Here is a 25,353-nt window from a genome sequence, read left to right on the forward strand (position 1 = left end):
AAATTAATTCAAATGAGAGTGATCTGGCCACATTCATGATAACAGTTACTTGAAGAAAACATCAAACATTTTGTCAAAGTAAATGATAGGCTTTGTATATTGAGAAAATAATACCAATTATTAGCATTAGAAGACTTAGAATAACAGCTTTTCTTTCTTTTTAGAAAAATTATTGATTTCTTAATTTGAATAGTGCCATCCATTATCAACAGTTGTTGACACCAGAGAGGCAATCTTTTATTTACTGCCACAGTAGTCAAAACTTTGAAGATTTTTTTTAATGCTCTTTTTGTTGTGCTTGCCTCCAAAACTCAGCCTTTCCCATGTGCCTGATATATTTTATATGCATGTTTAATTATATTGCTTTATGTTTAGCTTATGTAGATTTTTCTCTGAGCTTTTCTCACATAGTCTTTAAAATTAGCAGTTTACCCCAGTGTGGCGAATCATATGCAGTTAACTTTTTTTATCCTACAAGGTTCCTTTCCCAAATGCAACCATGTTTTTGTACAGGTGGGAATTAACTCATTACTCAGAGAGCTATTTGCTTAGGTTTTTAATAATAAAATATTAACTGTTCTTTCCTCTTTTTGTACTGCAGGTCTTCCGACCCCGAACTCCACCGGAGGCAATTGCATTGTGTAGCCGTCTGCTGGAGTATACACCAACTGCCCGATTGACACCACTGGAAGCTTGTGCACATTCATTTTTTGATGAACTGAGGGACCCAAATGTCAAACTACCAAATGGGCGAGACACACCTGCACTCTTCAACTTCACCACCCAAGGTAATTCCAAACACTAAACTCTTAACCATTTCTGGGAAAGGTGCACACTGGATATGGAATGAGACTCTGTTAATGAAAATCTGTGGAGAACAACAGTAGATATATTAGTAAGCATTTATGGAGGTATGAAGCACCCTATAATTTATTAGTCCAATTTTTGTATGGCCTTGAACAAAATAGTGACAGATAAAATTTTTGAAATAAGGATACTTGCTTTTATTTGTAGCAGATTACATTTAATTTTGGCACATGAGAAGTTTATAGACATTTCATTGGGTGAGATTTATCACTAATAAGATTAATATATAATTAGCATTTTTGCTTCCTAAGTATCAGCATCAAGTTTTTAAAACCTAGAAATAAATTGGTGGCTGTATTTTTATAAATGGGTTATTTTATAAGCAAGGGGAGAATTGGAGTCCTGTAACCCCTTTCTAAGAACTTATATGAGAGATATAGACAGAGAAATTTCCATCTCCTTTGTGACTTGGTACCCACTACTGCTGCCAAGAAAACATTGAAAGGAAAACTGAGTTTGTGCATTCATTTCTAAAAAACTTAGGGATAGTCATTTCTTCATCATTTCTACATTTGTATGTTCACTTTTTCTTTCTCTCTGATTAAGACCCCCAAATCATTCATTCATTCATTCAGTCAGTCAGTCACATTGCTTCTGCTAATGTGATTTTCTTCTTAAACTGAGCATAAAGTTTTTTATTCCAGGGAGATAAAACAAGAAATGGGTGATGTGTATCTTGATTACTGAGCAGTAAGCTTAGGCTAAAAAAATATAGAATGGACATAGAGAACTTTGTGTGACCACGAATGAGAAACTTCCTTTATTCGAAGGTGAATGTGTTTTCCACATATCTAAACTTTTCTAAAATTGAATGTGGAAGGTTGTGTGGCGTAAGTGGTAGATATTGAAGATTCCAGTAGATAGTAAAGCACACTGTAAACTTAAACTATCAATATTTTGTAACACTAGCAATGCTGATATAGTCTTAACTTTAAAAAAAAAAAAAAGAATGTAAGCTGATCAGAAACCATTTGGAATTTAGGGTCCTGATTATCTGTTTTAAGAAGAATATTAGTAAATGGGAGCTACCGTTTAATATTTATAATATAGTTCTTTTCAAAATTTCTTTTCTAATATACATATTGATAAATGATAAATCTTTTCTTTCTTTCTTTCTTTTTTTTTTTTTTTCCGTACCAAGGACTAAACCCAGTGGTACTTAATCGCTGAGCCACATTCTCAGTCCTTTTTATTTTTTGAGACAGGGTCTTGCTGATTTGCTTAGGGCCTCCTTAAGTTGCTGAGGCTGGCCTCAAACTTACAATCCTTCTGCTTCAGCCTCTTGAATTACTGGGATTACCAGAGCATCCACCATGCCTGGCTTGATAATTCTTGAATCCAAGATAATCTCTCATTTCCCAAAATCCCAAACAGATTTGATAACTTGAATATATTAAAATCATATATTACATAAGGAATTTTGCTTTTTTTAACATCTCAACTTTTATAAAACAATTTCATTCAAATTTTTTTACATGTCTTTTACATCTTTGTATTTGTAATCAAATAGAGCTATTTTGTGAACCATCTAATTTCTTAGGTTAAGTCACCTGAATTTTTTTATATGAAGCATTTTTTAAGTCTATAGAAGGACACCATTGGAAAATCTTGAGTACCCATTTGCAGGTTTTATTTTGTTCTATAGGTATATGTTTATTATGTACACAATATAACTGTTCTGGATTGCTTTTCAAAGTGATCTCTAAAGGCTTGGATAGAATGACATCTGCACTTGCAACTGTGGAGTATCAACCTTAGGAACTACTTAGTGTTAAGTTCCTTCTTTTTCTGATCATTTTTGTCAAGCGACATTAAAATTTCACAAACCCTTATTGGTTGAGGTTTTTTCACACTGTCCTTCCAAAGAGTACTTTGGAAAGTACTAGTCTTTCCAAAGATTAGTTATTAGAAAAATGATTCTCAGGATATATTTATAAGGTTCACTACAAAGACTCATGTAAATTTATTTTTCACTGATATTCAGAAAGTCATGTAAAATACTTTGAAAGCCACAGACAGTATGTGTTTATACAGATTACATCCAAATATATATGTACCCTTGATAATCAAGAAAGCCCCTTGTCAGGTGAATAACTTGGTAAAACCTCAAATACTACATGATATTTATGGTAAATAGATTTATTATTACTAAAGAAAATAAAAATTTTAAAACAAATTCTATGAGTTTCTTAAGCTTTTTTAAAAACTGAAATAAAATTCATGTAAAGTTAAGAATTTTTTTTAAGAAGTAAACAACTCAGTGTTATTTAATACATCCACAATGTTGTGCAACTACCAGCTTTATCGAGTTCCAGAACACTTTCATTGCATCTAAAGAAAACCCTGCCCCTGTTAAATGGTCACTCCCCATTAACCCCTCTCCCATCCCCTAGGAACAATTTGTTTTCTGTCTCTGAATCTTCCTATTTTGGATATTGTATCTAAGTGAAGTCATAAAATATAGGTCTTTTATGTCTGCCTTCTTTTTCTTGTTGTTTTCAGAGTTCATCCACATAGCATATATTAGTGCTTCATTCCTTTTTCTGGCTGATTAATATTCCATCATGCAGATACGTCACATTTTGCTTATTCATTCTTGACTTACAAACATTTGGGTTGGCTATTGTGAGGAGTGCTGCTGTGAACATTCATGTACAAATATTTGTTTGAATATTTGTTTTTCATTCTTTGGGTACTACTAAATCACATGATAATTCTGTTTAACTTTTTGAGGAACCACCAAATTATTTTCCTAAGGCTGCACATTTTACATTTCTACTAATAGTGTACACGAGTTCTAATTTTTTCACATCTTGCCAACACTTGTCACCTTCCTACCTACCTTCAGTCCATCCTTCCTAGTTCCTTTCTTTTTAAATAGCCGTCCTGGTGAATGTGAAGTGGTATCTCATTATTGTCCTAAGATTATTGCAATATAATGGACCAGGACTTGATAAGTGCTTTTTAAAATAAAGAAAAAGCTTAATTTCAAGAAGTCTAAATTAGTTCAAACTATCCATACATGTCTAATATTTATAGAAGTTTTTAAAAAGAATGAGTATTATTTTATTTTGGTATTTTAAAATGTAATATTTGCCCATAGACAAATTAGAATGATTTAATTTGAAGAATCTACTCATCTCCCATTTAAAAAAGCTGGGTTATGTGAGAGAATGATAGTTTTGTGGGGAAATAAGAGGGAATGGGGGCAGACTGACTATAGACAGAAAAAAAAGCAGTGATTTAGGAATTCAGGAGAACTAAAATAGAGTTAAAATAGGATTGGGGCAGCCACAGGGCAACAGGTAGACCCAGGCAGACTGAATGTTTTAAGGTAGAGAGACAAGAATATCTAAAAATTAAGAAATCAGGTGATGAAATAGAAAAAGGATTCTAGAAAACAAGTTTTTAAAAGACAGTAAAAGGTTGAGAGCAAATAAAAATGTCTCTAAGTGTGTATATGTTTTTCTGATTTAGAAGAGTACATATATATTTGGATGTAATATGTATAAACACATACTGTCTGTGGCTTTCAAAGTATTATGTGACTTTCTGAATATCGGTGAAAAAAGATGAACATGAGTCTTTGTAGTGAACCTTATAAATATATCCTGAGAATCATTTTTCATCAGATTAAAGATATATTAAGTTGGAAGTATCATTATTTTAAAATAATCCCTTCCTCTTTTTTGTTTCGTTTTTTTTTTTTTAAGTGTTAAAATGCCCTGGTTTAGCAGCCATTCTGAATCTGAGTTGTTATCACTGTTTTTTCTCTAAACTTCTAAATCATTATTGTTCTTAAACACTCCTTCCATATAAGGACATAACCATCCAGGGAAGAGATATTATTTGATGGCATTCTACTTGATACTGTATATTCTCATTTTGAAGCAGTGTTTCCAAATGGTGATCTTGTTTTCTAAAGCAAAGATGTAACTTGTGCAGATGAAACTTTAAAGACTAATGGATAATAATTAAAGAATGATCAGAAATTGTAAATTTGTAATGCAAGAGATTGAAAAAGGAGAATGAATCCCCACTTGATTATATAGCTAGGGAGAATTCAAAGAATCCTTGTTGGGAGTAAGTAGTGAGGATTTTCATTTGCACTCTTACCCCAAATAAAACAAAGATAATCCCTGATACATATACAGTAGGTGCTCAGTGAATGTTAGAATATTTGATACGTGGCACTTCAAGTAAACACAGAGTTTATTAATTTATACAACCAGTATTTATTGGGCATTTCTAATGCTGTCTCTGGTTGTTATTGTTATTGTTTTAATTAGTAAAGTAAATCTGCCATATAAACCAAATAAGAAATATTAAACACTTGAGTAAAATACAGTGTTATTTTAATTAAAGTAAAACTTACACCAGAATTTAACTTCACTTTGCTGTTTATTACAGTATCATGAAAATTAACCATAAACAGTAATTAGTAGTACATTCATATAATCACAAGAGATAGCTAGAGGAAGGAGAGAGATGAACAAATATGGGACAGGAAACTTTCAGATCCTTCTGACTGCCCGAATCCATACTTCAAGAGAATATCAGACCTGTCTGATTTTTCCAGACCTTTGACACACTCCTTTCTCTCTTTGTCATTAAATATGAAAGGTTGGACATAGCCGAATCAATTCCAGGAAGCAGATGGAATCAGGAAAATTCAATAGGGATCAGTATTATTGTCTGTTCCAAGGCTGGAATATATTAGGAAGTAAGTTGTTTTATGTTTAAAGTGGAGTTTGCCCCTAATTCCACCAACACGCATCTGTAGTCCCAATTTTTTTTTTTTTTTTACATAATTTGTACAGTTTTAACAATTGAAAGAATTTTAGCAAGTATTTGTCCTCATGAAGTTATAGGACAGGATAGGGTTGGGGCTTGGGGTGGGTAAGGATTATCAACCATTCACATTAGAATGACTTAATTTGAAGAATCTACCCATCTCCATTTTAAAAAGCTGGGTTATGTGAGAGAATGATAGTTTTCTAGGGAAATAAGGTGGAATGATGGCAGACTGACTATAGACAGAAAAAAGCAGTGATTTAGGAATTCAGAAGAACTCGAGAGTTAAAATAGGATATTTGGGGCAGCCACAGGGCAACAGGTAGAGGCAAACTGAATGTTTTAAGGTAGAGAGGCAAGAATATCTAAAAATTAAGAAGTCAGGTGATGAAATAGGAAAAGGATTCTAGAAAACAAGTTTTTAAAAGACTAAAAGGTTGAAAGCAACAAAAATGAAAAGAGAAAGAGATTTTTTAAAAGTGTATAGTAATATGTTACAAAAATAGGAGCTGATGAAAACGGAATTAGAAATGGTGGTGAGCAATAAAAATAAGTGTTCAAAAAGCCCAGCTCATCAAAAATTTTTTGTTTCATTTGAAACCAATAGACTACTTACTTATAAATATTATAATAATTCATTATTTATGATAATTAGAAGGTTTTATCATTTTTGCAACAGTGGGTTTTAAACTATGTTTCTGCTATGAAGTATTGATAGACATAATTATGGTCAGCTCATCTGCTTATCTGCCTTTCTATATCCTGAGCATTTTCTTCTAACTTGTTTTACCCTCAAACATGTCTAAAGTGAACACAGTTTCTCATTGACCTGAGGTAATGAAGTATCTTCTGATATTATTCTTAAATTACTATGACCCCAGAGATGAGGCATTTTGGTCTTTAGACATATAATTTATAATAGCAACAATAAATTTAGACGGGATAAAAACTCTTTACATATAGGACACGGCAAAAGAATTGACATCTGACTTATTCTTTAATTTATAAATAATCTAGCATAAAATTTCTAGATAATCAGGCAGTATTCTTCTAGTTATTGAAATATGAGTCCAGTATATACAGTACAGGAGAGCTTGAGAAAATTTATGAATAGGCTAAGAGAAAGGCAACTGTAGTAGTAAGGACAGATAGTGTTGACTATATTCAACTATATTCAATTCAAGGATTTTAGACTAGGAACTGTCAATTTTATTTGAGAATTACTGTGATTTTTTCTGAGGTTATTTGGTCTGCTGTACTGCTTCAGACATACTACTAAGAAGAATGTGGAATGGTATAGGAACACTCAAGAAAATTAATACATTGACTAAAAGTTCTTTATGTAGTTTTATAGAGTTCCAGGAAGAACCAGATTACTGGTGGTGTACATTATACCAAGGCAATAATGAATTGCAGCTTTGCATGTGAAAAGAGTAAATCACTAATGTCTAGTGTCCTCTAACTAGTTACTAGAGAATAGTTGTTGTTAGTTGTAGACCTTAGCCAAAGACTATCTCTGCCTGAGTTTTCTCATTTAAAAATCGTCATCATCATTCGTCATTATATAGTTGGATTGAAGAATATTTAAGCTTTATCTCCAAATTTTTTATTATAAAAATGAATTGACTCCATAAAGACAAAGAAAAAAATGAGAAATTAAAGCCTCCAATGTAGAACATATTAGAGATACATAAATTAATGATATAAATAAGTACAGGAAAGCCTTAGACTGATTCTCCAGAGTTCAAAATGTTAGCAGGATTATTTTTTGTTTTGTTTATTTTTTCTGATGCTGAGGATTGAGCATCAAGAGAATATCAAACCTGTCTGACTTTTCCAGACCTTGGAATTCATGATCTTTGACACACTCCTTTCTCTCTTTGTCATTAAATATGAAAGATTTAAGGGCCTTGCATATGCTGGTTTTTTGATGAATTGTTTTCCTGGTGTCTCCAGTTGATTGAAGAAATTCTTATCATGCATTAACTTTTCTAGTCTTTTGAAACCTATTACTGTTTTTGTTTTTAACCATGTCTCTAAGGTACTGGTTAGTCTGCTCAGACCCCGCCTGTCTTTTAGTTTCTGAATTCTCAGTTCTCCAAAGTTAACCCTGCTTTCATATCTTGAACCTCCTTGTTCCCTTCATTTTCTCCCTACTCTCAAGCTTGGCATCCATGCTTAGCAAATAGTAGCATACTTTTCAGTTTCAATTTCTTCACACTCCTTCTCTGCTTCAAACATATATATACTTCTTGATCCTGATAAGGACTTTTTGCTTTGCTATTTCTCTCCTCCAAAATGCCACTGGTTTTTTGTTGTTTCGCTGCAGTTTGTATCCACACTTGCTGCCTCTGTTTCCTTATTTTTTCCCATGAGTAAACAGACTGCTTGGAAGTAGGTAGTAATTGTTGGGAGTGAAAGACAAATGAAGCTATTTTGGACTAATTGTGACAGTCCCATGGAAATGCCTGTGATCTCTCACCATGAAAGGTACAGACTCGTGACAAGAACAGGACTGTAGCAGAAGTTCAAGAAGGCCTCCTCATTCACACAAGCAAAAGCTATTCCAGTTAACAAGTTCTTTAAAGTAGAAAATAACCAACAGATGGAAGCAGTGGATCTTTTAAGGAATGTTTATAATTAAGGAAGAGAAAAAGAACAATGGATTATAGAAGTTGGATAGATGTAGAACAAGCAGTGATTAAAATTTCAGAACTTAACTATTAACTTTTAGGGTGTTTGACTCAAAAAAGTTCACAAATACTCTATCTCCTATCCTTCTTTCCCAGGTCTTTGGATTTAGCAAAGCCTCCCAAGATCCCAGAGCTTCTTATTTTCTTCTCTTTGCTCTTTATGGGCTACCCATCTCTCCCTATCCAAGGCAGTATACACACCATTATACATACCCTTACCCCATACTAAGATAGAAAACCATCATGGCTCTCAGCTGGCATGCAGATACACAGAAGGACAGGTGTAAGGATCTGGTAAGAGAATGTAAATGAGTAGGAGAAAATAACAGTGTGAGCCATAAGGAAAGTGACCATTAATCACCGATATCCAGTTTATTTTGAAGATTATCTTGACAGTAGTTTGTTTCATTGTCATGCATTAAAATCTCTGGTAATCTTTTCCCTTTTCATGTTTCCTCTTATATATTAGACATATGGTCAGAGATCTTTTCTGTTTGTTTGTTTATACCAGGGATTGAACCCAGGTACTTCAGTCAGTTTGTTTGATGCTCTGACTAAAGGATCTGATCAGAACAATTATAAAGGAGGAAAAGTTTGTTTGAGGGCTCACAGTTTTAGAGGGCTCAAAATAAGGCTGAACATCATAGCAGAGTGTGTGGCAGAGGGAAGCAACTCACATCATGGTGATCAAGAAGTAGAGAAAGTCTCTACTTTCCAGATACAAATACATACACCAAAGCCACACCCTAATTCCTACCTCCTCCAGCCACACCCTACGGGGGCTAAGATAACCCAATCATTTCTCCTCCGAACTTTATTGCATTGTCTCACATGTGAGCTTTTAGGGGACACCTCACATCCAAACCATAACACCAAGGATGCAGGGATGCTTAACCACTGTGCCACATACCCATCCCCATCCCCTTTTTGAGACAGGGTCTCACCAAGTTTCTTTTTTTTGAATTGGTTCTTTTAGTTATACATGACAATAGGATTTATTTTGACATCATTATAAAAAACATGAAATATTTGTTCTAATTCAGCCCGTAGTACTTCCCCTTCCCCTCCCTGTTCCCTTTCCTTTACTCTACTGATTTTTTGCTATTATAGTAGTTTTTTAAAATTAGTGTCTTGAGAATGTACATGATGGTGAGAATCACTCTGGTGTATTCATATATGTATATAGGGAAGTTAGGTTAGATTTAGTCCACTGTCTTTCCCTATTCTGTCCCTCTTCTCCTCACTTTCATTCCCCCTTTGTGTACTCCAGTGTTCTTTTTTCTGTTGTTGAATGCCTTTCTTTTGCCAGCTTGTTCAATTGTACATTTCGTTGCCAGACAGGATGATTGTCTTTTTTCTGTCTGTATTCTGCAACCTAACATACTATTTTATGCTCAGTATTAGATTAATGGGTGGTGGGTAGGGAGGTGGATGGATAGATGAATTTTTTAAAAGTCTGTTTTAGAAGATTTTAATTTTAATGGGGATGGTAAATCTAAATTTCTTTCAGGTTGATTAAGAATAACTATTACATACTACATTAATATTTTTATGTGCCTAGAATCAGAAAGGTATTAAGCCATTACAGTTACCAAAAATTTGCTTGTTTTCCTAAGTAAAATATTGTATGTTGAAATTTGACTGACTTTAAGTAAAATAGCTTAGGATCTTCAAAAATATAGTGTGTGTGTGTGTGTGTGTGTGTGTGTGTGTGTGTGTGTGTATTAGAGAGAAAGAGAGCACGCATCACCATTACATGTCCGATCCACAATATTAGGTTCAATCCTTTTTATTTTTATTTTTTTAATTCCTATGGTCAAAACCAGGGCCTTGTACTAGGAGGTAAGCACTGTGCCACTGATCTAAATCTCCAAACCTTAAAATAATTATTTCTTAAGGTACCTGTACAGAACTTGATTCTTTAAAGAAAGCTAATCTATGCAGTGGACGGAAATAGCCTTATCACATACAGGTAAAAAGCCTATTTCACAACTTAAAGCTAGCAGTCTTTTTTTTTTAAGTTAAAAAATATAGAATTGAGATGACCACATTGTGCACTCCTATAATCACAGGTACTCTGGAGGTTGAGAGAGAATGATTGCAAGTTCAAGGCCAGCCTCAGCAACTTAGACCCTGTCTCAAAATAAAAAGGACTGGGGAAATCTGGGAATAAAAGGAAAAAAAAAATAAGCATTGGTTCCTGCCATACTGAGTCATACCCTGTGAAGTCTCCTGAGAACTTTAGCACTGTATCCCTGCAGATATTCTGTAACAGCCTTTTCAGAAATGGGAATGGCCACCTTTCCCAACCCTGGCCTCACAGTATTCCTCAAAGCCTGTCACCACCTGACCTTGTATGACCTGCTGCCACATGGCATATTCAAGTTGTGAACCATCCAGCTCCTATACTAGTGGGGCATCTGGTCCTTGTCTGCTTGTCTAAATCTGTAATCCAGCACTAGAAGAGTTTAGCACACAAAAATACCCTCAAAAAATATTTGTGAATAAAGATTGAATTTTTGAATGAAAAGAAGGGGGGGGGGAGTAGCTCTGTGTTACAGCACACCTACACCTGAGTTTAATCCCTAGTGCTGCATGCATTCGTGCACGCGTGCACACACACAACATATGTGTATCTCTCTCTTTCTCTGTATATACATATGTGTGTGTGTATATATATATATATATATATATATATATATATATATATATATAATTGGATAAAAATATTTTTTAAAAAAGCAATAAGATTTTAAATAGATGTTTCTTAAATCCTGCTTTTAGGAGTATCTAGATAGTTGGGTGGGTTAGCCTGTACATATACTTGTACATGTACATATACATACAGACACAAAATAGACTGCACTTATATTCCTTGTTATAAAACCTTCACTTTCAATTCCTGTAGTTAAGTACTACCAGAGTTGGATGGCATATTTAAGTCAATGCAAGATGGAAACTTATCTTACTAATATGTTTACTCTCTAACTTTTAGTTCTCAGACATATCTTAATTTTAGCAGATAGCACCTTTTTGTATATCATAACAAGAGTAATGATAGAATAAGCTCTGTTTCAGGGAGTTTACTGTGTAAGTTGATTACTAGCTCATTGATATGGTTTGAGATGGATATAGGTTCATTATGTCTTCTTTTTTTGTTAGACTGGTATCTTATTGTTAATAATACAATAATTTCATATACATTTAAGAGTGGGCTCTAATATTTGTGTCTTATCTTCTCTAGAACTGTCAAGTAATCCACCTTTGGCTACCATCCTTATTCCTCCTCATGCCCGAATTCAAGCAGCTGCTTCCACCCCTACAAATGCCACAGCAGCCTCAGGTGAGGATATAAGTGTCTTCTATAAAAATATATTCTGTTTTCTAAAAAGATGATTACCCCTGTTTCATTTCATAGGATAAGTATAAACATTTCATTTCATTTAAAGATCCAAAAAGGCACAACCAAATGAGTAAAAGTGAATAAAATACTGCTTTAGTTCCAAAATGCACAAGATAAAAGCACTCCATAAATACTTCATGTATGTACTTTATATATAAGATATAAATATCTAATTAATATCTTGGTTAATATATATCAAATGAGATGCTTATAACAGAAAACAGTTTGTACAATATAATGCTATTTAGGATATTTCACTATAGTTCTTTTTATCCCCTGAATGTTAATGATATTAATATACTGAGGAGGCAAATTTTTAAGTATACAATATAGATTGGTATAATTTTTAATCATTTGGAAGGGCTAAAGGTATAATGAAAATACATTTAACCAAGTTTTAGCTCCAGGTGTGACTAGATTCTTGTCTAGACTACAAAGTTAGAATTGGAGTGTGCTGCTGGTCCCATAAGCCAGCTAATAGCAGGGCCTAATTTCATGAGAATCACTGTCGTTACAAATATTTTGAAAATCCCTAATTCTTGAATGAATTGAATTCCTCCAGAGAATGGCTGGATGCTATTTTACATGAAATTAGAAACATAATAGGTAACACAAATAGGGGCTCAGAATTTGGTGCCCCCCTTTAAAAAAAAAAAAACAGAAAAACTGGTGGCAGAAGCTTACGCCATTTTCTTTTAGTTATCACATTGAAAAAGATCAGACCATATTTGCTTATGGGAATTTATGTTGCAGGAAATTAAAAAAAAATCTTTCATTATAATTCTTAGTACTCAACAGTAATGGTCAAAATCCATCTCCTATTGTCTGAAATAAAGCAGTTTCTGTCCAGTCTTAATCTTTTTAGTCAATTTTTACAATGTTGCTAATAAAGATTTCATTCTCATTCATGTCCTACCTTCCAGGAAAATTCTATAAAGAAAGTTTCTTTTAGCTCCATTTCCACTAGCACATGCTACCTGGAGAAAGTCCTTTGAACTTTACTAATAAGTATTTTATTTGTTTTCTCAATCTATAAAATGTGTATCTTGGAGGGTTAGAGCTTCAGGCATCTGAATTTGACTCCTGACTAAAGGCTAGCTTGATATCTTGTGCCGTATCTTTCCTAGGGATAGGAAAAAGAGTTGATGATGCATTCCTAAGGTGAATTTCCTCTCCTTTTCCCTTATTATCATACACAAAATTAACAAAATAATAGTAGAGATTATAAAGAGGAAAAACTTTGATCTCATTAGTGTAGTTTATTACTTCAATTAAACGTAAGCTTAGGCTATACTTTGATTCTTATGATAGTCTTATTTGTTCTGTATCAGGAATGACACTAATATCCGAAACATGGTTTTACAATAGATGCATTTCTATTTGGAACAGCTTGAATAGGAGCATCTTAAGTTAGCTGCATATAATAAACAATACATCTCAAACTATCAAAATTTTATCTTTTAGAGGAGCTGACCTGTCATGTGACATTTTTAACCATTTTAAACATTTTTGTCTGGTGAGTGGAAACACACTTAAAATCGGCTTCAGAAAGATTGGTTTGGGGGCTGGGGATGTGGCTCAAGCAGTAGTGTGCTCACCTGGCATGCGTGCAGCCCGGGTTCGATCCTCAGCACCACATACAAACAAAGATGTTGTGTCCGCCGAAAACTAAAAAATAAACACTAAAAAATTTCAAAAAAAAAAAAAGAAAGATTGGTTTGGGGAAGAGTATAATAAAGGTGCCGCAGTCCGGCTGCAGCAAAATAACGGGGGTGGGGGACGAACAACTTGTGTACATTAATACAGCAGGAGTGGGAGCCGTTTATTGTAGGACAGGAGGGGTATATTACACACAGCTTATCTTAATTAACATAAACTAGATACAGCAGTCAACCAATAAGGAATCTCCACACTTAATGGCTCGCTGGCGTTACTTCACAAACCACTCCCTCTGGCAAAATGCCAGGCGCCATCTTGACTTGTTTACAGCCCTTAACATAAAGGAAATAAAGGAATCAAAGTATACTTAAGTTCTCAAGTGTATTTACACACTTGTACATGTAAACACAAAAAAAGCTAATTTGATTAGCTAAAATATTCTATCTTGCTAATATGCCAATAATAGAAATATTAATTTATTTTAATATTTCTATTATAAAGTAATTATAAATTACTTTATAATTTTCTATTATAAAGTATAATATTTAATACTTTTGTAGCTTTTGAGAATTTGAAACATGCTTAGGGCAAATTAGGAACTAAATTTTAATTTTTATTATTTAATTTAAGTAGCCATATGTAGCTAGGAGCCACCATATTGGAGAATGCAAATAGAACATTTCTGTCATTGCCACTGGACCATACAATGAGCATTTTTTTTCAAAAAATATTTTTTTAGTTATAGATGAACACAATATATTTATTTATTTATATTTATGTGGTGCTGAGGATCAAACCCAGTGCCTCACACATGCAAGGCTCTACCACTGAGCTACAGCCCCAGCCCACATGATCATTTTTATAAATTAAAAAGCTTTATCTTTAAACCCACAGTTCTGTAATACTGATTCATGATAGCAGAGCCTTTGGAACCCCACCTCCTATGTTTGTTCTCTGTCCTGTCCTCCCAACATGTTTCCTTCATTTCTACTTTCTTTTTATTTAAAACTTTGGCAACAATTTTAAGTGTGAGACCTTCCATTCACTATACCTTCCACTCTCCATTTGCGTGTTTGATCAATCACGTTAGGTGCAAGAAAAGTGGATGGGAGTTGGTGATGTTTATTGTGGGTGGGCAGTGAAGAGGCAATGAGGAATCAAGGCAAGAACTCTTGAGTTTATGACTTGGGCTTCTAGGTGGGACAGTTTCCCCAACTATCAACACTTACAGACCTCTGTGAATCTGGGGTTGGGGATGGGGGTGGGGAATGAATCATATCCTAGAAAAAAGTATATGTGTACCAGATATAGAATTTTACATATAAAATTTTATGTAGGATAAAAATCTCAACCTCATGGACTCAGCTAGAAACCTGACAGCTGCAGGTTCTACCCTTGGCTTCACTATGGCATTACCCGAGTCCTTGTTTATACCTCTGAAATTACATGGAATAAATATTGGGTTTACCAAGCATAGTAGCACCTACCTATAGTCCCTGCTACACAGGAGACAGACATAGGAGGATCACTTGAGTCCAGGAATTCAAGGCTAGGGCATTATAGCAAGACCCTATCTCTTTAAAAATTTAAAAAAAAAAAAAAAAAATGAAAGTACAAATTCCCTTTGTAATGTCTGATATAAAAGCCTTAGAACCAAAACCATTCATGGAAAAACAACTGTTCATCTGATTCTTGTTTTATACGGCTTATTAGGTATACATCTAAGGGACTTAGTGATGCTTTCATAGGCTTGTGAACACAAACCCTAAATGGCATTTAAGTTCTTTGATATATACATACGTATTAGTTATCTGTTGCTACATATCAAGTTACCCCAAAATTTAGTAACTTAAAGCAAGAATAAATGTTGTTTCTGTGAGACAGAAATTCAGAAGCAGCTTAGCTGTATGGTCAGGGTCTTTCATAAAGTAGTTAAAATGTCAACCCTTTCGTCTTCTAATGGCTTGCCTAAGGCTGAAAGATCTGCTTCTGGGATGGCTTGTTCATGTGGTTAGCAGATCTGCACTGGCCTTAGTTACCATTCACCTTGTGGACCTCTCTGTATCTCACATTGTGATAGCCAGCTTCTGTTAGAACTGGTGATCCAAGAGAGAGGGCAAGATGGAAGCCACATGTCTTTTATATCTTAGCCTTGGAGTCATATACCATTATTTTGACAATTTCCAGGGTGGGAAGGGACTGCACTAGGGTTTGGACACCAAAAGGCATGAATCATTGGGATTATCTTGGAAGGTGACCCACCACAATCTATAAGGATGATGTTGTACCTTCCTACCTGTGCTTCTTCCCTCTAAAGTTGATAATTCTGTATCCTCTCAAATCTATACTGGATTTGATGGAACAGAGTTATTTTTCCATAGTAGCATCAAAAGGATGATAATGAGAATTGTTTCTAGGGAGGTTTCAGGTCTGTGGAATTCATCTCTAGAGCCATTTCCAGACTATCCCATTCAGACTATTTGAAAATTAGAAAATAAATTATTTGCTTAGTTCTTATTATAAATTAAATATTGTCTTAATGTAATATAACTCTTTTCGATAATGGACCTCTAGAAATCACACTGGATTTTGTTGAAATTAGTTCTAAATAAAAGTCCCTTTAAACTCTTCCATCCCTTTGCTAGGAAATCTTCTCTGCTGTCCCCTATTGCCCATAAAGGTCATCATTGTCCTCTGTGCTCTGCTCTTCCACTTACTAACTGTATGGTCTTAGTTATGTTAATCTCATTATGACTTATGTTTTCTGTTTGCCTAATGGTGGAGATAATTGTACATATTTCTCATAGGTGCTATGTAGTCTAAATGTGATGCCTACAGAGAACTTAGTATGGTGTGTAGCACACTGGTAAGCAAGCACCCAGATATTTATTGTGATTTTGCTGGCACTAATATTTATTGTTATTGTGGTTATTGTAGTCACACTAGATTATGAAAATATATATTACATAAATAAAAATGTATTTTAGATGTATCATTTACCATTCTGTTTACTGAACAATTACTACATGCCAAATGTTATGGCACATACTTCAGAGGCCTTATTTTATAGACAGGAGGTATTATTACCATTTTGCCATTGAGGAAATTTAAGGGTAGAAAAGTGGAATAATTTGTTCCCAAATCACAAGGCTGTTAAGATGCACAAATTGTCTTTATACTCATAAATGTTCATGGAATTGGACTAGGTTAAGAAAGATGTATCAGTGTAAGCCAGGCATGGTGATACACACATGTAAATTTAAGGCCAGCCTGGGCAACTTCAGGTTTCAAGAGTATGTGTGACCAAAATAATTAACTGCTAAAATTTACTCATGAAATGATTTGGAAATAATGCTGAGAAAAATATGAGGTCATTTAATTATAATTCTGAGGAACATGAGTGTTTTTGTCAAATTTTACTGATTGAAAACTGAATTCATTTCTGGTTATATGTTCACATGAAAGGCCTGTGATTTTTATTATGATCATATAGACAGCTTTTGAATTTCTCCAAAGAAGGGTAAACTAGTTTGGTCACTGTCATAAGCTCTCAGGCGATAGCTAGTGAAAGGATATCTGAAAACTAGCTAGCTAGCTAAGTAGGATTCTGCTTAAGAGCAAATTTTTTTAAGAGGATCACAGGTTTTTGTTTGTTTGTTTGTTTGAATATTTATTTTTTAGTTATAAGTGGACACAATATCTTTATTTTATTTTTATGTCATGCTGAGGATCGAACCCAGTGCCTCACATGCTAGGTGAGCGCTCTACCTCTGAGCCACAACCCCAGCCCCTAAAGAGCAAATTTAACATAAATGGACAAGTTGCCTTGTAGGTGAGGTGTTTACTGAACTTGGTAAACAACTAGTGTCAGCCATCATGGCTAATGGCCACCATGGGCAGGGCTGCTCACAGTGCTAGTTTGCATGATGATGTAGTAGTCAAACACAAATGAATTCCTGATAGCCTCTCTCTTAAGTCTTGGGTTTGAAGACCAGAATAACAGTTCTGAGTATCATATTCTAATGCTGAAATTGAGGTAAGTACTATTTGATGATGATCATGTCCTGAGTGTCATTCACAGCACAGGAAATGCAACAATAAGCATGGATTTATGTGGAACATTAGAATTCTGAAATAGCTTTGTGGTCTTTGAGGCTTTTGCTGGAATGTTGTTTTTAATGCAGCCTGTCCTTGAATCATTAAAATGAGTATTTTTTCCTGAGAAAGGCTTGAAGGAATTTGTGGTTAGGGAAGAATTAATGTTAGATTTTCAGTGCACAGAATTTGAATGCGCATGGATGGTACTACCCCTTTGAGCTGAGCATATCTATGGAAGGCCAGGGATCATGAATGAGGTATTAGACCTAATTGCTCACTAATTATTGGACAAGGCTGTCTACCTGTCTTTGAAAAGTAAGTTCTGTGTCCCGGGCTCTCTCATGCAGCTTACTCATGGACCTTATACTGATGAATTAGGATGACTCCAGCCATGGGCAATATAAACCATTAGCATGGACTCTGATGTTGCATTTATTTACACAACAGCAGTACTAGAAGCAGCTGCAGGTGTTTTGAAGAAATTAAATGAATTAACTATAACCATTCAAATAAAGAGGTATTCTCATTTCTTTTCCCAAAGATTAAGTTAAATGTATATAAGGGCAGATTTAGAAAGGAAGTATAGTTTTACATAGAGTGGCTATAGAAATGATAACCGAATAGCTAATCCTTAAGTAATAAAGTTCCTTTGTGTCCTTGTGAGTCTTTTGTGTCTCACTCTAATTCAGAAATTCAAAGTAGAAAGATCCAAGACCAGATGTTTACATTCATCTGTGACATTGGTTACTCTGCCTATCATAGGACAAGTGTGATTGCAGATCCCTTTAAAGGTTCCTGACAGACAAAAGCTTCTGGGTCTGCTTTTTGGTGTTACCAGCCTTGATGACCAAGAGCAGTGTGGCTTCTAAGGAGATAGCTCTTGGAAGTTGGCCATCCCAGTCAAGCAACCTCTCTTTCTCTGGGAAAAAAATGAAATCTTTGTGAGAAAAATTGACCAACAGTATATTCCTGGTGGTTGTGCATGAAGCAAATAATTAACCACTGAAATAGCAGGCTATTCCCTATCCAGGATGGAGAGCCAATCTGGAAACAACTAGATGGCCATTTAGTTAATGGATGCTATAAAATAATAATGGTTCTTTAAAAGAGGGGAATTGGGGATAAAAGTTGGTTGTTAATATACACATTTGTAGAGGATCAGGCAAGATAAGTTATTATCCCAACATATTTGACTACAGGATGCTTTACTGTATCGTATTAAGTAAATTGGTACCATAGTGACTATTTCTTTTTTGCTGTCTTTCATCTCTATGAATAATGAAGAGTGGCTATACTTAGAAAACAAGCAACTGAGTTTGGTTTATATCAAGTACTTCTGCCTATCAACACTGACCCATTATTACTTTCATTTTCTTCATCCATTCAGCAAGCAGATAGTATATTATAACATGATTCAGGATTTTTAGTAAGTTTTCCAAGCTACGTGCTATTCATTTGTTTTTAAGTAAGCCCCTCTCCAACTGAGTCTTCATGAACTGCTGATCCCAGCTATAGTAAGAGCATTCACAGGAATGGTCTCTGAGTCCCTGAGTTGATAATTTAATCAAAGTCACTGTCTCCTCTGCACCAGGACCTTGCCAAGTCATGTACCTTAGCTTCTAAACAGGAAGAAATTTAGATGTCAAACTGTTGGCCATATTTAAACCAACATGCCAGAAAACAGTTTGGAAGGCCACAACAGCTCACAGTCTGCAGTTAAGGCAATGTACTTGTTTTCTTTAGAGAATTATGCCATTGTTCATACTCTCTTGGGACTTTGAATTTGCAGATGCTAATGCTGGAGACCGTGGACAGACCAATAATGCTGCTTCTGCGTCAGCTTCCAACTCCACCTGAACAGTCCCAAGCAGTCAGCTGCACAGGAAAAACTACCAGTACTTGAGTGTCACTCAGCAACACTGGTCACGTTTGGAAAGAAAATTAAAAAGAGAAAAAAAAAAAACTGTTCATTTTAGTGTTCAATTTTTTTTATTATTATTGTTGTTCTTATTTAACCTTGTAAGATATCTATAAATACAAAACAATTTCATTGTATTCTCACTTTGCGGGAGACCCAGAGGGTGGGAGGGGTAATGGGAGGGGGAAAGCGGAGCACTAGAAGACACAATCTCTCTCCCACGACAATCTTTTTTTTTTTTTTTTAATCAAAAGTCTGCTGTTGTACACTTTAAAAACAGGACTCCTGCCTCATGCCCCTTCCACAAGAGAAGAAACCTTTCTGTACTGAAGTATTTGTTTTGTTTTGTTTGAACTTTGTTTTCTTTTCAAGTCTAGTGTCAGACTTTGGCATAGTGCACAGCTTGAAATTGGTTGGGAGCTTAGCAGGTATAACTCAACAGGGGCTTACATGTCACTTGTAAAATTAATCCATATCCTCGGGTATTTGAAGACTTGGCTTTGGCATGTTGGTGGCAGGTGTGGCAGACAAAAAAGGAAATGTGTATCATTTGTAACCAAGGTAGGTCAATAAAGTTTGAAGCTGTAAGGGGGAGATACTGAATTGATTGGTTAAGTTTGGTTTTGTTCTTAGTCAGTACTAGTGGTGAGAAAGCTGGTAAGCAGGCTCCCAAAGGGGAGCAGCAAGCAGAACTCTAGTTCCATAATGGGGTTTTGTTTTTGTTTTTGTTTTGCCTTACCAAAGGTTCTCTGCAAATCTTTGTACAGTTTTAAATTAGTGACCTAGAAGGGGATTGGAAAGGTTGTTGAACAGGCTATACTGGCTGCACAGGTCAAAGGCACCTGGTGAGACTAGAGGAAGGACACAGGCTGGGGCAGATCTCACCACTGTGAATGAATTCGTCCAGATTTTTTTCTAAAGTTACTTCCCTTGGAAAGATACACTTAAGAGAGGACATTATAGTTAAGTAATGTGAACTGTAACAGTCTACTGCTTTATTTTTCATCTTTCTAATAGAAAAACAAGTTTTTAGGAATTGCCACCTTCTACACGTAGTTATAATTTTAAATCCAAATCTAGACTCTATTTAATTTTAGCTTTTTTAACCTCATGCTTTTAAAATTTATTTATTGATGCATGCCCAATAGGCCATTATGATTTTAGGTGGTAGGAATATTAAAAACTACCTATCAAAATTATATAGTCACCTGTACGTACCTGCTGACTTCATAGGGAAACTGATGCTATAAATGTGTGTATATAGTTATATATACAGATACTCAATACTGCCTTTTCTTTTTTGTCTCCAGTATCAAAATTGACTGGTTGAAGCATGAAAAGAATGTTTCCCCACACACACCCAGTTAAGAGTTTTGTTTCTATTTTCTTTATCAGTGAATGGTGTAAGAATCAGTCTATTGTTTTTGGGAAAAAAAAAAAAAGCAATATTCCTTGGAAAGCAAGGAAGATTGAAGAATTATGTTTGCAGTAAAGAGATAGATTTTCACAACTACTTTGTTTTATACTTTTAAGGTTGGTATCTATGTGGGCCTTATATACTCTAAAATGAACCTTAGTCACCTTGGTGCTTATGGGCCATTACTTGACCTATGAATCTTTAAGGCACAATCAGTTATATTTTACATTTAAAAGATCACTTGAGTGATGGCCACTTTTTCCTCCTGCCCTCTCCTTCCCCACACACCTTCCAAGGTTAGCTGATAATTGTAGGGCTGCAGAGCTGAACCCTAGATTGTGTGTAACCTCCTTTACCCTCCTCATTGCCACTTAGGTCATGTTGGGGTCTCGCCCTCCAGGTGGTTAGGAAGTGGAGTCTCTTGGCAGCCCACGTGCAGGCCCTGAACCCTGTCCTGCTTCTTGACTTTGTGTGCAACTCTCCAAGAGAGTTATGCTGCCTGCTGAAGTGAATTGACACCCAGAAAGACAACTGTGAGCCATCTTAGTGTTCACTCACTGTTTAGCTAAGCTCTTGGGCCACAAAAGGGGTTTCTTAAACCTCTTGTTCTATCAGAGTTCATGAGAAAAGATAATGTTCAGTCAAACCAAATAAAATAGTGAATTTTGCTTTTTATAAAGTGCTTCTGAGAGCTAGTTAAGATTGAAAAAAATCTGAAAGTATTTGGCAGCATAGTTCCTTAAAGGAACTATAGACCATTACAGAAAGGATTTATAAAGAATCTGAACAGGTAGGTCTATGACAGAGAAATGGACCTGTTTTCAGATCAAACTGCCCAGTCAGACGTTTGGATACGAACACTATTCTGGACTTGGTATACTTGCTGGAGTCCATAAAAATCAGTACTTATTTTAGGAAACACTTTTCCCCCCATAAATGGGGTAAGAGAAGAAGAGAGAAAAGTCAGATGCTTTTCTCTCACTTTAGTGTGTGTGTGTGTGTGTGTGTGTGAATGTGTGAGAGAGTGTGTGTGTGTGCGTGTGCGCGCGGTGCATGATTTTTCTTTCTCACGGATCATGGCGGGATCACAGAACTCTTTTATACAAGTGAGATCCAGGTCTCTGGATATCTTTTTGTAAATATAATAATAATAATTAAAAGCTCCTCACCAAATTCAAGCTTGTACATTATATTTTCTTTCAGTGTTCTTAAATTTAAGTTTTATTGTTTTGTATGTAAATATGTGGACCCAGGAACTGTTATTAATGAGCAAAAAGTTACTGTTCAGGGCAGTGATTCTGTTTAATAATCAGACAAAATGTAGACGAGCTTTTTAAAGCCATATAGTTTTAACTCTGTACAGTAGGTACTGGCCTGTATTATTGTAACAATAACTCTAGCAATGTATAGTGTATCTATATAGTTTGGAGTGCCTTCGCTTCCATGTGTTTGGTTTTTGTGTTTGTTTTTATTTTTATTTTTCATTTAAAAAATTTTATTTGGTTTCCTTTATCCACGTCTCCCTGTCCATCCCCTTTCCCTTTGAAATAATATAACTCACAACAGTATCTTTGCCCCCTCCACAATTAAGTTTCGGTGATTCACCATGCTCAGGAGTGGGAAGAGGAAACCATGTTCATAATCTCATTTTTTTCAAGCCCTACATTTGTTTTAGTTCTGAATGTCTGTTTCCTCCTCTGTAGCAATGACCGTTTCATTTGGTACTTGGTCCATTCAGGGACTTAGTATAACACATGGAGCCCTAGAGCTGGAGGATATCAATAGATTAGATTTTGTTTATCTCTTCCACAAGCCCTAACCGTGGGTTTTACGAACAGCAGATTCTAGGAGCCTTCCATGCTCAAGCAGGCGCTCATTCTTCTTCCTCCCTCCTTCCCCACCTCCCCGCACCAGCCCCCTTACTGACTTCCCTCCCAAATGACACAGGGAGAGAAAACTGGTTTAGTATTGGGTTTTGATACATCAATGGTCTAAAATTCTCTCTTGCAATGGCTTGCAGTTAACTGCACAGAATGCCATCATGCCCATAGAAGGCTGTTCTAACAAGGGAACTCAACCCATTCTCTCCCTCCTGCCATCTCTACTCTGTTCAATGACATGTCATTTTAATTTTTTAAATCAGTTTAATTTTGACTGTGTGCCCAACATGAAGGCCTTTTTTGGAAAAAAAAATATATATATATATATATTTTTTTGTTTTGCCTCCAAGTACTCCATATAAAATGTCTTGAATAGAAGAAAAAAACACTTTACCAAACCAAAGGTTGCTATTTTTGAAACATCATGTGTTCATTCCAGCAAGGTAGAAGACTGCACCTTCTTTCCAATGACATGTGTCATTTTAAAAGTCCTCTTAATTTTTACACCCATCTTGGTTTGTGTTTGAATAAAGTATGCCTAACCAATCATCTCATCTGCACCAATGCTAAGGTTTCTGAGAGGACTATTATATTCTCTATCCCTGTGGATATAAAGACACTGGCATTTCATTTCTTTTCTCTTTCCTTTTTAAAGGATTTAACTTTGGAATCTTCCAAAGGAAGTTGGCCAATGCCAGATCCCCAGGAGTTTGGGGGTTTTTCTTTGGTTTAAACCAAAATTGTACCTGATTCATATTGTTCATGTTAGTGATCATCTAATCACAGAGACAAAACACTTTTCTCCCCTCTATAGAAAAATAAGCATGCTCTACAATAAAACCTGTCTTTTCTGGTAGAAACCTGAGCCACTGAAAATAAAGAGACAACTAGAAGCACAGTAGAGTCCCAGATTAAGGTCTTCCTTAGAGGCTTTGAAAGTAATCCCTGGGGTTTGGATTATTTTCACAAGGATTATGCTGTTTATTATTAGAGTTTTTGCTCCGTTTTGCACCTCTGCAATAAAAGCAAAATGACAACCAGTACATAAGGGGTTAGCTTGACAAAGTAGACTTCCTTGTGTTAATTTTTAAGTTTTTTTCTTATATCTGTCTACAGGCAGATACAGATAGATGTATGAAAATGTGCTTGCCTGTAAAATTTGCATTTATAAGTGTGTTGCCGATGGATCACTTGGGCCTGTACACATACCAATTAGCGTGACCACTTCCATCTTAAATACGAATCTAAAAAACAAAATTTATTATATATATATATATATATATAAAGGACTGTGGGTTGTATACAAACTATTGCAAACACTTGTGCAAATCTGTCTTGATATAAAGGAAAAGCAAAATCTGTATAACATTATTACTACTTGAATGCCTCTGTGACTGAATTTTTTTTTTCATTTTAAATATAAACCTTTTTTGTGAAAAGTATGCTCAATGTTTTTTTGCCCTTCCCCCATTCCCTTGTAAATACATTTCGTTCTATGTGACTTGGTTTGGAAATAGTTAACTGGTACTGTAATTTGCATTAAATAAAAAGTAGGTTAGCCTGGAAATGAAATTAAAATTCACAAGTGTGTGGTCTTTATTTCAGTACCCATCCCTCTCTTCACCCTATTTTGCCACTGCAGAAGTAGTCACATCACCATCTTTAATTAGGGAAACATGAATCTTTATTATAAAAATCAAGGTATGAACACCACATCTCATTGTTTCAAATGACCTTACTCCACTGTATTAGCCACAAGAGGTGCAGCTTCCAGCTTGGAAACCTTTGGATTTGATGTAGAGGAATCTTTGTAGACACTGCTTTGAAAACAAAGGAAACGTCCCTAAAAGGGACAGTTGTAAAAATGTGTAAGAGCTGCTGTCTTCGATTACTGTGTGTTCATGGTTTGGTGTAGCTGTATTTTCTTTAACTTTTATCCTATTAGTAATGGTCTTTGGGGGTCTCTGTAAAATATATGAACACCACAAACTGTTGGCTTTACCTCCCAGGTAACCAACATGTTGTTTTTGAGTCTGCTCATTGCTAATACTGGATAATGTATGTAAACATGTTATGTCTCTTAGTGCAAAAGAAACATTTTTTAGGACTGGCAAACTGTCAGGCCTAATCTAAAGACTAGCTATAAGGTCATGTGACTGCTGCTTCAATAAAAACAAATTTATATTCGATAAAGTGTGGTCCTCTTATTACTGATGTTGTGGGATGGGCAAAATCAATCACATTTGTAAATAGTTAAATGCAGTTATTAGTGGTAGGGGAGGGCTGGTTCAGCAAAAACATGTAAGATGTTACTTGCGGGATGGGCTTCTTGGTGGCACTGAAATGCATTTTTGCCATCTTGTGTAGGTTCTACCTTAGCTGTTTGAATTGGCATTAAGTGTCCTGCAAGAAGCTGCATTAACTTGGAATCCTGGAAGACTCCCTGTTTAGTTTCCAAGTCCTTCCAAAATGTGATGACCATACAGTCCTTTGGGATTCACATTTCTAGATGCTATTTTTTGTGAAAGCAAGTGAACAAAAGCAGTGGATGGTCACCCATTCCTCAGGTATAGAAGTAGTTAATCCAACCCATCAGCACCATCAGATTCACAGCAGCTATGGAC

At 35.3% G+C, this 25,353-nt stretch overlaps 1 protein-coding gene across 2 annotated transcripts in view; it reads left to right on the forward strand.

Annotated features, from left to right (window-relative positions):
• Gsk3b (glycogen synthase kinase 3 beta) overlaps positions 1 to 24,922 on the forward strand; it is a 164,844-nt gene extending 139,922 nt beyond the window's left edge. For both annotated transcript variants that reach the window (XM_027935936.2, XM_027935937.2), the window contains 3 exons: positions 602 to 788; positions 11,599 to 11,697; positions 19,304 to 24,922. In XM_027935936.2, the coding sequence (XP_027791737.1) occupies positions 602 to 788; positions 11,599 to 11,697; positions 19,304 to 19,371 (354 nt within the window). In that variant the 3' untranslated portion in view covers positions 19,372 to 24,922. The remainder of the gene's footprint in view (positions 1 to 601; positions 789 to 11,598; positions 11,698 to 19,303) is intronic.
• Positions 24,923 to 25,353: the final 431 nt, after the last annotated feature.

This window comes from Marmota flaviventris, chromosome 8 (assembly GCF_047511675.1).
Source record: "Marmota flaviventris isolate mMarFla1 chromosome 8, mMarFla1.hap1, whole genome shotgun sequence".
NCBI lineage: Eukaryota > Metazoa > Chordata > Mammalia > Rodentia > Sciuridae > Marmota > Marmota flaviventris.